Here is an 11,646-nt window from a genome sequence, read left to right on the forward strand (position 1 = left end):
CGTATATTACGGCAGCAATGACTGCAGAATTATTTCTCCCCTGTGCAAAGTAGAATCGGCGGGGGCGAATAGAAGAGGCAGCTGCCTCCACAGTAATGAGTTGCACACAGTGTTCTGTGGAGTCCCATCTGCTGGGTACCGAGCTGTCGATTCAGTACCATGGACAGATCTCCATCCTAAAGAGTCTAGGTGCTTAACTTGCAGCCAACATTTTTCAACGGCATCTGTAAGGAGGATGCAGTGTCCACTTCTTGGATCTCATGAATGTTATTTAATGCATATTTGTTCTTCTTCTTCTTCTAGGCACTCACACTCTGGAGAGATGAATGAAAGCCTTAATGACAACGAAACTAGTTTCCCACTTCCCTGGATTCAGGCAAGCGATGCCAATGCTTCTCTGGAGTTGTCTGCTTTCTTCTCCGTTTTCACTATCAATCCTTGGGATATTATGTTATGTATTTCGGGGACCATCATTGCTTGTGAGAATGCCATTGTGGTGGCCATCATCTTCTACACACCCAACTTAAGAACCCCGATGTTTGTGCTTATTGGAAGCCTGGCCACTGCAGATCTTCTAGCTGGTTTTGGCTTAATCCTAAACTTTGTTTTTCAATATGTAATTCGGTCAGAGACTATAAGCCTTATTACTGTGGGGTTTCTGGTGGCCTCATTCACTGCTTCTGTGAGTAGCCTGCTGGCCATCACAGTTGACCGTTACCTCTCCTTGTACAATGCACTGACTTACTCCTCAGAGAAGACCATACTCTGGATACATCTGATGCTCATTGTCACCTGGGGGGTGTCCATATGTTTGGGACTCCTTCCAGTACTGGGCTGGAACTGTCTAGATGATGATGCATCGTGCAGTATTGTGAAGCCCTTGACCAAAAGTAATGTGACTCTCTTATCCACCTCTTTTTTTTTCATTTTCATTTTAATGCTTCATCTCTACATCAAAATCTGCAAAATAGTGTGCAGGCATGCTCATCAGATAGCACTGCAGCAACATTTTTTGACAGCCTCCCACTATGTGGCCACCAAAAAAGGAGTGTCAACTTTGGCCATTATCCTTGGGACTTTTGGGGCCAGCTGGCTACCTTTTGCGATTTACTGTGTAGTTGGGGACCATGACTATCCTTCGGTATATACTTATGCCACACTCCTACCAGCCACTTACAACTCAATGATCAATCCTATAATTTATGCCTATAGAAATCAAGAGATACAGAGGTCCATGTGGGTTCTGTTCTGTGGCTGCTTTCAATCCAAAGTGTCCTTTCGCTCCAGATCACCGAGCGATGTCTAAAAAAGAGACAATCTTGCTTGAATATAGCACTGCACAAAGTGACAATCTAGTGAATTAACAGTGCCTGTTATGGTCTTGCTCGATCTATGTTTTGTTGGAAGAGAGAACTTTGAAACATTAGCACTTTAAACTCGTTTGTATCTCTGGGAATGTCTCAAACTCATACTTCTATGAACAATATGGATGTATAATGAAAGTGCACAACACGTTAGTGAAGTGAATACGGTACATTCCAGGACTGCTTCATCATGGCACTTTAATATTAGCTGCTCAACTGCCAAAACAGTGTTGCAATTTTTTTCACGAGGGCTGAATGAGATAGAATGTTGTATTTTTGTTGTATGTGATAGTATATTTTGTCACAAAATGCTGATATGTTTTTTGTACCCAACGAAATAAAAATCGTTGAAAATGTATTTTTTTTTCTTACGTGTAGATTTTGTTGAAACATATTTAAGAAATCCCCTGTTGCTATAGCAACCACAATCACACAGGGTATGAAATAGATATGCAGAATCTCATTTCAAATGAATAAAGCTATTTTTATTAGCGATATTTAAGCTATATTTAAGATGTAACATACGCCTTTAATTTATAAGCATGCTATGAAGCAGATTTACTGCAGACTGAGCAGATCTGTGTAGATGTTGATTTAGCTGTGCCCTTTAAACAGATAGTTCTAGTTGTCATGCAGAAGGCATATCACTGCATTCAGAGATTCCCAGAGATGATGCTGGGTTTGTTGTGGTTTTACCGTAGTTTGCTGATGACGTCAATGGAGTTGCTTCAAAATCTAAGCTCCCATTCAAAGCTGGGTAATTATCTGCATGCGGACCTGAACAGAATACCATTAGCATCCACAGTATTATTAAGACAGGTGCCCTATCACGCATATGTCCTCTTTGGACACAAGAGAATTGCTAAGGGTCTCCTACATAGTAATAATGAAAGGCCATGATCAGTGCCTGTGGTAATACAACTTTTCAGTAAGACTTGGTAATATAACGGCATTTTTTAGAGTTCTGATTTCTGTACTATGACTACAGCTGTTGAGAAGTCATTAAGAGGGATTGAGGGTTTAAGTTACTTATGAGAGTTATCCAATAATTTTGCATTTCAGGTAAGTATCTGAATTAGGGACATGGAGAGTTTCTTTAAGTGTTCAGCTCACATAGAATGGATAGCCTAGGACTAGGACTCCAATTAGGCTGTCTGAGGGTTATGCGATTGGTGCTCCCAGCAGTTAAGTGCAATGATTGGCTATATCTTGTCACATATTAGCATGGTATTCCAATGCTCACCCTGTGACAGGGTGAGTGGCCCGGTTTGTTTAGAGCGTCTATGTTGCAGGTCAGCAATGACGCTATTGCAGCCTTGCGATATGCAATTGTCCCATAAACTTCCACAGTCAAGATGACCTACAGCCCTCTGGATTCACTCTAATTCTGGATGTGGAGCAAGCTCATATTCCTATTTCAGCTAACACACAGTCCTCAAAAAGCAGGAAAGATGCAAAAAAGCTACATACCCATATTGTGTTCAATGAGTTAACTAATGTATCCTCTGTCACTGCCCAATAATTACATGCTAAATGCAGGTGGATAATCTACATGAATGCAGAATGAGGTGGCTGTCATATGCTGTTCGGTTAGATAAAGATGTTTTCTCCAGTATCCCTTGACTCCAGTTAATATGTAATGTAATCATGAAACTCAATAGCGTGTCACCTCATAAGGGACACTATTGATTTCTTGTCTCATTCCTCAAGTCGGTCATTCACACTTCTTGTAGGTCATTAAACTAAATCGCCAGTCTTCAATAAAACATTCAAGAAAAAGGGGTTTCCAGAGGGATGTTCTGCCTTTTTTTTAAAAACTCTTTCAGTGACCATCTTTTGCGACCCCCTATTGCCTATTTATTGTGCTTAAGGGGCACTTCCCCTTCTAATCAGTTTTATTTAATGAATATGTTTTTATTTGGTTACCACATAACGTCCTTACTCCAGAATAATCATATACATTTAAAGTTGTAACATGTGATGTTAATATAAGAATGAGGTAAGATAGCATCTCAGTTGCCATGAAGATCCACTGACAGACGGCTGTAGCGTACCTTAAGGTTATTTAACAAAAAAACTATAAAAGACACTAGACAGTTGCACAGATCTTTCAATCTGATATCATAATCTTCATTAAGTAGGTACAGCATGGTGGTATCCGGTGTCATAGACATATATCATATATTCTGCTAAGGGAAAAATACAGGGAAATCAAGTAATTTAACTATCTCAAAATAAAAAATAAAATATAAAACCGTCCATATGGATGATTAAAGGAGAAATGTGAAGGATCATTCTACAATGAATTCAACTATTTTGCCTTCTCTTGAAGCAAAAGCATCAACAGTGGTATGTCAAGGGTTGAATTTAAAGGACCAATTACTATGTACCTACCCAACACATTTAGTAACAGAGGGTGTAAAGTAAGTTAAGGTTGTGGGCATTCCTCTGGCACATTTAGGGTCATGAATAATGTATGTGATGTACATAGAGTGGTCCCATATAATATTAGATTCCTAGAAAAAAAAATGCATTCTGCAGGACAGAGCCCCAACTTCCATAGGGCAAGACAGGCAACTGTCCCAGGTGCTGCAAGATGAGGGACATGCTTAAGCCACCTTACACTTCCTTTCAGTTCCAGGAATGAATGTGATATCAGTGTTGGGTGGGACCTCCAGCTCTGCCCCAGGTGTCATAAAATGTCTGTTTTGGGGTATGCATCTCTATGCATTATTAAAGGTTTACCCTGGAAGGTTTCTCCTAAAACGAAAGACAACATGGTCTACACATAGATGCCTTGCAGAAAACCCCCAATGACCCCCCCCAAACACACACGCACACTGTAGGCAGTGAATCTTTGACTTCTAGGTCTATATAACAGTGGTGGAGACATTCAAATGGTGAATACACTGAAACCAAGAAATATGTTCTTTACTGCCTGGTGCCCCAATTTTAAAGGAAGGGCGGCACAGAAGTAAACTAAGGAGTTACTGCCCTCCATAGTGTTAATGTGCTGGTTGAGGACATCAGCGACCTCCCAGTTAACTGGCCCGTTATATAGTGCCTCAGGTACCCTGTTATGTGGTAAAGAGGCTAATGCACCCTGGACCTGTCGACTTAAGCTTGGACCAAAATACATTCCTGTCTATACCCTCTTTTTGGAGTTGGTCTTTTAAACAGATTAAACCAATAACTGAATTCTAACTCTAAATATGCCACATTTAGAATTAAAAATGTTACCTTATTCTGTGAAACTCCATTTACTATAGATTAATACTCGCACCACAGTCGCACCTAACTTGTAACCATTATGAGAGTGCTAGAACACAAGAAATGGAATGTAAGGTATCTCTGTGCCTGAATCAAACCACCTTTTGTTCTGTTATTTCTTTCTGTTCGCCATCCTACTTAGTTCAATCGGAATCTTCTATCTGCTTAGCTGAAATAGAATGTCCATGAGAAGGATGATGTCAGGTAGTAGGTAAACATGACCACAGTGGATTTTTTTTTTACATTTCATACTGTATTTGTGTATACATATATATTCAAGCATGAAAACAGGGAAATAGGTGGGTGACATAACACAAACAATTTGCATTTGGATTTCAATGAATAATTCCCCAAAGATAGTGAGACAATGCTGCTGTTTCTCAAGAGCTTGCAATTATTAACCCTGTCACCACAATGGCTTAGGTTTTCAATCAACTTCTCCCCAAAAATAAATAACTTATGGACAGGAATTCATAAACAATTGTTATCTTGTGTTATTCCTTTTGAGATAAAAGACAGTGTGTACACATTAAAATACTTTTGTCAATCATTCATTTCTTTTCATAGTAATTACACATATATTGGGATCTAAACTAGTTAACACCTCAAACATCTTTCTTTTCCTATAATTTATACTGTACCATATGAAACTTAACAACATTATTGGATCTGTCATTAATCATAATTGTAGCAGCCTGAGTTCTTTGTCCTCTTTTCATGATCGGTATCACCTAGCAACACAAAGTAACTGTACCCTGGTGCAGTGCTTCCTGCATGGAGATGCTATGGGTTTTTTCCTTACGAACCTCTGCCTTCATCAAAATGGTGATATTACCTCAAGTGAGATATTGTATTGTCTGACTGAATAGTGATGAGTAATCTACATTTCTTAAAATAACTCAGTGTTTATCAGTATGATAATGTCGTTTCTTACGGAATTTATACTTGTTGTTTGTTATACTTGTATACTTTGTGGATTTTGCTAGGTTGAACATTATTGGAAGACATGGTACTGAATAGATAGATCAGTGATGATAAAATAAAACAACAATGGCAATATTGCCTTCATATTACCTGACTAGATTTCTCTCTAAGGACTGGATTTGTATTTATCTCTGGTATGTGAAAACAAATGAGTAAATACTTATATAAAACAAATCTTACATAAAAAAGTGATTCGGTCTATGCCAGATGTCAGAAATGTGCCCCTAGAGGATGGTCACCATATTTCATAAGCAAATATGGACACAGGCCAGCTGTCAGAATATGCAGGTGGTTCAATCGTGAAACCTACTGCTTGGGGAAAAGCACTGAATATGCACAAATGGAAATCCCCAAAGCCTGTATCAATGTGTGTTACTTACAAGCCCAGACTGGATATCTGGCAAACTGGAAGCATGCCTGGTAAGCCGGTGGTTGAGGGCACCGCACGCCTACCTTTACTGTTATGGAGCCTTTGGTTGGAAACATGCAGCCATATGTTGTGAGAGCATGTGGTAGCCATACTCATCAGGTAGCCATACATACGCCTGCTGGCCTTAATGTGCAAAGCCCCCTGTCTGGCCCAGATAGTATCAAAGGCACAAGAGCAACACAACTGGCAGTGCTACCTGTTAGGAAATGTTGAAGAAAGGGATATGTACAAAAAGAAAGTTATAATATTTATTCAAGCTAGCATATTATGAAAACGTTATAATAAAATAAACACATTCCACGGAAACAGAAAAAAAGTGGCAAAGCAATAATGACATTACTCCAACATTTCGGCATCATAGGCGCCATGCTAAAGGGCAGTGATCTGATAAAAGCACTAGTTGTGGTGAAAATAAGAAGTTAATAAGAAGTTAAGAAGGCTGTTCTCACGGCATAGTCATAAATTAGGTTTCTAATACAAATATATGTCTTTTTAGTATCTGTAAATATCATTGCACGTGTTTATTTTTCAGGTATAGTACTGCATTGGCAACAGGTCCCCTCTAATAACTGGATGAGTAACAAAATACTGAAATTATATAATTATGCCTTACATGTAACCAAACCCTCAGATTACACATTCACAAGGTTCTAGCCCATACATACAGAAAATAACTAGATCAGATGACCTGCTTCTTAGGTAGTTGAAGATTGGGGGGGTTACAGTCCAACATACCTAGCAGCTGCATGTTCTGAACCACAAGCTATTTATTTAGCATTACAGTCTCGCTGTGCCACATCGGCTGTGAAAGGCATCAGCAAATAGTGTGGTTTGACTTTTGACGCGTGATTAAAGTATGGTCACAATACACCTACATTGTGCTTGTTAGCATCTGATTAAAGGGGAGTTATTAGTGAGAAAGGCTTCTACTTGCAGAACTACGCTTTCAAACCTCCCCAATGAAACAGAGGACATTTGCTTAATACTTGGATATAGCATGCAGCACCCTGTCAAGAGCCACAGATAAATGCAGAATTAACACTACCAGAGGTGGAGGGGAGGTAACAGCTAAATATTTCACTCTGTGGAGCGCAATTAACGACTTTCTAAAAAAAAACCAGATAATTGGTTTGTACTTCTAGAAGGGTAAAGAGCACATTTTTTCATCATTGAACCTGTATTGACTGATGTTTCTGTGAAATTGCACTTTCCACTTAAGCCACTTCACTTGGTTCCAGGGCACGTGCAGGTGAAGTCTCATGACAGGAGAATCGGTTTATGCAGACTTTGGGCAAACGTTAATTTCAGAGTGACAAGAGAAAATAAACAAGTAAATGGATCCTGACTTTTGTCACACGTTGGATCAGGCATCACAAGAGCATATATTGTGAGCAGTGATGCATTAGTGAGGGGAGCTGCCCTAGCCCTGACCTAACAGGTTGGAGACCCTCTTACTTGCCCTGTCTATCCTCCTTATATCATGGTGGCCTAGCTCAGAAGGTCACATAACAAAATGGAGAGATACTACTGAGATCTACTGGTTGTGCTGGTATAAAGGGTAGCAAACAGGCTTATTGAGCTGTGGCCTACTGAGTGATCTGCCCAGTACAGTGCAATAGGGGCTGTTGCCCCCCCACCTGCTTCGCTAGTCGCCCTTTGACACCATTAACTGCTTTGGCAATTAGGTAACACAACTGATGTATTTAGCAGGCAGATAGACACGTGGCTATACAGTCAGCTGGATACAGAAGCAGACAGAAAGGTGGACTGACACAGAAAGACAGACTGACTGATAGATGTTAATGATATTTGTATTAATAATATTTGATATTGTATAAATGATTCCTAAACGTATCACGTTGATACTAGCAACTTATTATATGATGGCCATGACTGCCGACACAAACTATTACTTGTCTCTTGCTAGGATATAAGAATAAAGCATAAGCACTTATGAATGACTAATTTATAGTACCATCTCAGTAATATTAACCACTGTCTAGTTTATAAATAAATATAGGGGGATGAAAACAGGTCCTAATGGATCCTAATGCATCTCACCAACACAACCAGTAGAGATGGGCATTCCTTAAAAAGAGGGGAAATTGTACAAATTGGACACATTGGACACAGTTTCTGGGCCAGGATAGATTTTATAAACATTGTTAAAATTGCCACTTTTCAAATACTGCTAGCTGGCCTTTCAAAGCTTCCCTTGTTAAAGACTTGAATCATCATGTTTAAAGCTTTCAGTCTGCATATTAAATTCATCATTAAATGTATGCAGCCACAAGTGCCATCAAGTGAATGCCGTTGCCGCCACTCATAAGATGGCGTCACCAACTGAAAAATGAATAAGTTCACAGAGGGTCTATCCAGACCCTCTTGAGAACTATCGAGCTCCCCCTGCAGGTTGAATGCAGGTACTGCATTCAACCATGCAAGGTCAATGGAGCCCAGCTCACTAATATATATATGTTTTTATGAGTCCTACAATTCACACTATATCTTCACAAAAATTCCCGCATGGAAAGAGTAAAAATATTGGCATTATAAATGCCCATAGGGTGCCTAGTTTTAAAAAATGTAAATTGAATTGGCTGGCTTCTAAGATGTCCCAAATATGGGACATGGGCACAGTCTAACCAGATGTCTAAATGGCAAAAAAATACTCACCTCACAAAGGCGGCCTTTTACCTCCCAAATAACCCATGCATGTGGGGTATCACTGTGCTCAGGAGATGTTACTGAACACATATTGGGGTGTTGTTTGACACGGACATATACCAGGAGCGTATTTTATTTTAAAAAAAATTAAAACATTTTATATTTTTTTACTAATCACACTGATTAGTGAGCTGGGCTCCATTGACCTTGTATGGTTGATAGACCCTCTGTGAACTCATTCATTTTTCAGTTGGCGATGTCATCTTGTGAGTGGCGGTGACGCCATTCACTTGATGGCGCTTGTAGTTAGTCTTCGGAGCAATCACTAGGCGATCAAGGTAGGGGGGTTGTGTTCCTATGGAGGCATGTCAGCAACAACGATTATGCATAGGAAGCTTTCTGTTTATTACATGTTTTTCACCCGTTCCCTCTAAATTTCCCCTTTTCTATCCACCATATGCTGTATACTTCAGTAAAATTAGAAACCAGCAAAAGCATGTATACTGATCAATGTGATTATGCTTTATGACAACAAAGCAAACATATAAATCTGAATTAGCTTATATAATAGGGAACTAGATTAAATATTTGAAACAATTTTTTTTCTTTTTTTTTCTTTGACAGTTTTCATACCTTGTAAGTTAGACCTTGGAAGATTTTCCCAAGGCAATCTGTTACAGTAGGGATTGTTGTTTAGAAATGAAGAATCCAGGCTTACAAAAGAAAATATCTTGCAGTTCTTTATGAAAAATTTTTATATGTAAACCAAATTGTAAATTTTTTATATTGATGACAAGCTCGTTATTCACTCCCTAAAGCTAATGTCTAGGTTATAAATCTATGTGTTTATTATACAGAAGGGAAAACAGATATTAAGTGTGTTTACCGCGTCTCCAGCTGAAATTACAGACGCCGCCAGGGGAACCGATGAGTGGGTTAGATGAAGGTAAGCGGGTTGATGTGACGACAGGTGTGTGCCCACTCTTTTCTCTCCAGCAAAACAACTTTGTAGGTACTCAGAGATTGTAGTCCAATAAGAAACATTAGATGCCGGTTTGGCCACAGAGACTGGAAGAAGAGAAACATGAACCATTGTTGTTATAATGCTGCGACTGTAAAATACATTGCACTTATACGTGCGGGGGTGTGTGAAAAATGCGTAAAATGTATCCAGTGTAAATTCAATGCTCCTAGAGATCTTCATCTCGCTACTTGTGTTCTTTATTTCCTCCCTGCTTACAATTCAGCAACTCTGGAGCCAAATTAGTCATATAGCAAAATAGGTTAAGATATGTTTTAGGGGGTCCTTAGGATATTAATGGTTTAAAGGTAGCACCACCTATTTTGGGCCACACTGAATATTGTTTGCCCAATTCTACCAATATATCTCCATCATCTGTTTACGTCTTGTCTTTCTTTTCCTATAAACCCTTACTTTCATTATTTTTTTATTTTTAAGGAATAGGGTCACCCAAGTATGTAAAAATGACCCCATTTACTTACATACACTCCACAATCTCCCTTTCTTTTTTCCAAGGGTAAATAAATGTGTCTAGATATTAATTTGTCATTATATCAAATTACCTGTTTCTTTGCTTATTCAGTTTGCTGCAATAATCCGAGGATGCAACCATTCTAATTTTGTCTAAAGTGACTATATGTATATATATATATATATATATATATATATATATATATATATATATATATATATATATATATATATATATATATATATATATATATATATATATGCACTTGTTCAGCAAGGTTTGCAAGCATACGTTTGATTTTCAAAGAGTAATCATTAGAGCCCCTCACATAGGACACCAGCAACAGAGTCTTCTAGGTGCTAATAAAAACTTAACCAATTAACCAAGAGGCGAATGGAACAATTGCCCAGAGTTTTAGGGAGCCCATCCTTTAGTCTACTTAGTAGCCTGAGCTGCTTATTTGCTGTTATAAAACTGTGCTGCCTGTGAGCTCTGGATTAGTGTGAGGGACTGTCAGACACTAACAGAGATGAGCTGGAATTACATCAGGTATGTACATTATCTAATTAAGCCAGATCAGAGCCGGCTCCTCTTTTGCAGTGACCATCTGAACCAAAACAGGAGGAGCGGAAGGGCCTTAGGTCCAGATCATGCTCTGATTGGCTGTTCATCCCATTTCTTTCCCTCTATGTTACACAAGCTTGTACAGGCAACAAAACATTGCTATATGTAAATATTGGTATTATTATACTTTTTAGGATGTACTTCGTTTTTTATATTTTTTTATGTACACAGGCTAGGGTGCCCTGTCACGGGCTGTGAGGGAGCTTGAACCCTGCTGGTGAAGGGACTGCAGCTACAGACAACAGGGTGGTGTCTTGAAGTACAATGGCTAATCGCAACTCTAGGTCAGTTTAAGGTAGTGCCCAATGTTGTGTGGTATATGTAATATGCTGTGCCCCATGTTCCATTTTTGCCAGTTGTCCTGATATGAATGGGACAGTCTTGACCAAGAACTATGTGCCACTTACAAACAGTCCTGTCCAATGTCATTACAGATTGGCACTTCATTGCCTGCACTATGTAACTGTTACGTTGTAATATGTAAAATGCATTATCTACAATTAAAATAATGAATAATAACCTGACCCATATTCATTTTATAGTTAATTATAAACGCAAAATAATGGTTTACTTTTCAATGGTCATAAAAAGAAAAAGTATTAATGTTATTGTAGGTAAGCTTGTTGCTAAATAAAAGCAAATGTATACTGTATGAGCAGCATCTGAATCATGAACTCATATAGACTGTTCCAGTTCTGCTGAATAACACATACTCTTATACAAATTAACATATATTTATACTGTCATAGTCTAGTACTGTGCAATTATCCACACTAATGGAGTCATTCACTAAAGCCTTACTTTTACAGAACCA

General features: G+C 38.7%; 1 protein-coding gene across 1 annotated transcript; it reads left to right on the top strand.

Annotated features, from left to right (window-relative positions):
- The first annotated feature begins 322 nt into the window (after positions 1–322).
- LOC149284618 (G protein-coupled receptor 6-like) lies at positions 323–1,306 on the top strand. The gene has a single exon (XM_089496450.1). The coding sequence runs from the start codon at positions 323–325 to the stop codon at positions 1,304–1,306; it is 984 nt and encodes a 327-aa protein (XP_089352576.1).
- Positions 1,307–11,646: the final 10,340 nt, after the last annotated feature.

This window comes from Sceloporus occidentalis, unplaced genomic scaffold, assembly GCF_023333645.1.
Source record: "Sceloporus occidentalis isolate IW3139 unplaced genomic scaffold, rSceOcc1.0.p SCAF_90, whole genome shotgun sequence".
In the NCBI taxonomy this organism is placed as follows: domain Eukaryota; kingdom Metazoa; phylum Chordata; class Lepidosauria; order Squamata; family Phrynosomatidae; genus Sceloporus; species Sceloporus occidentalis.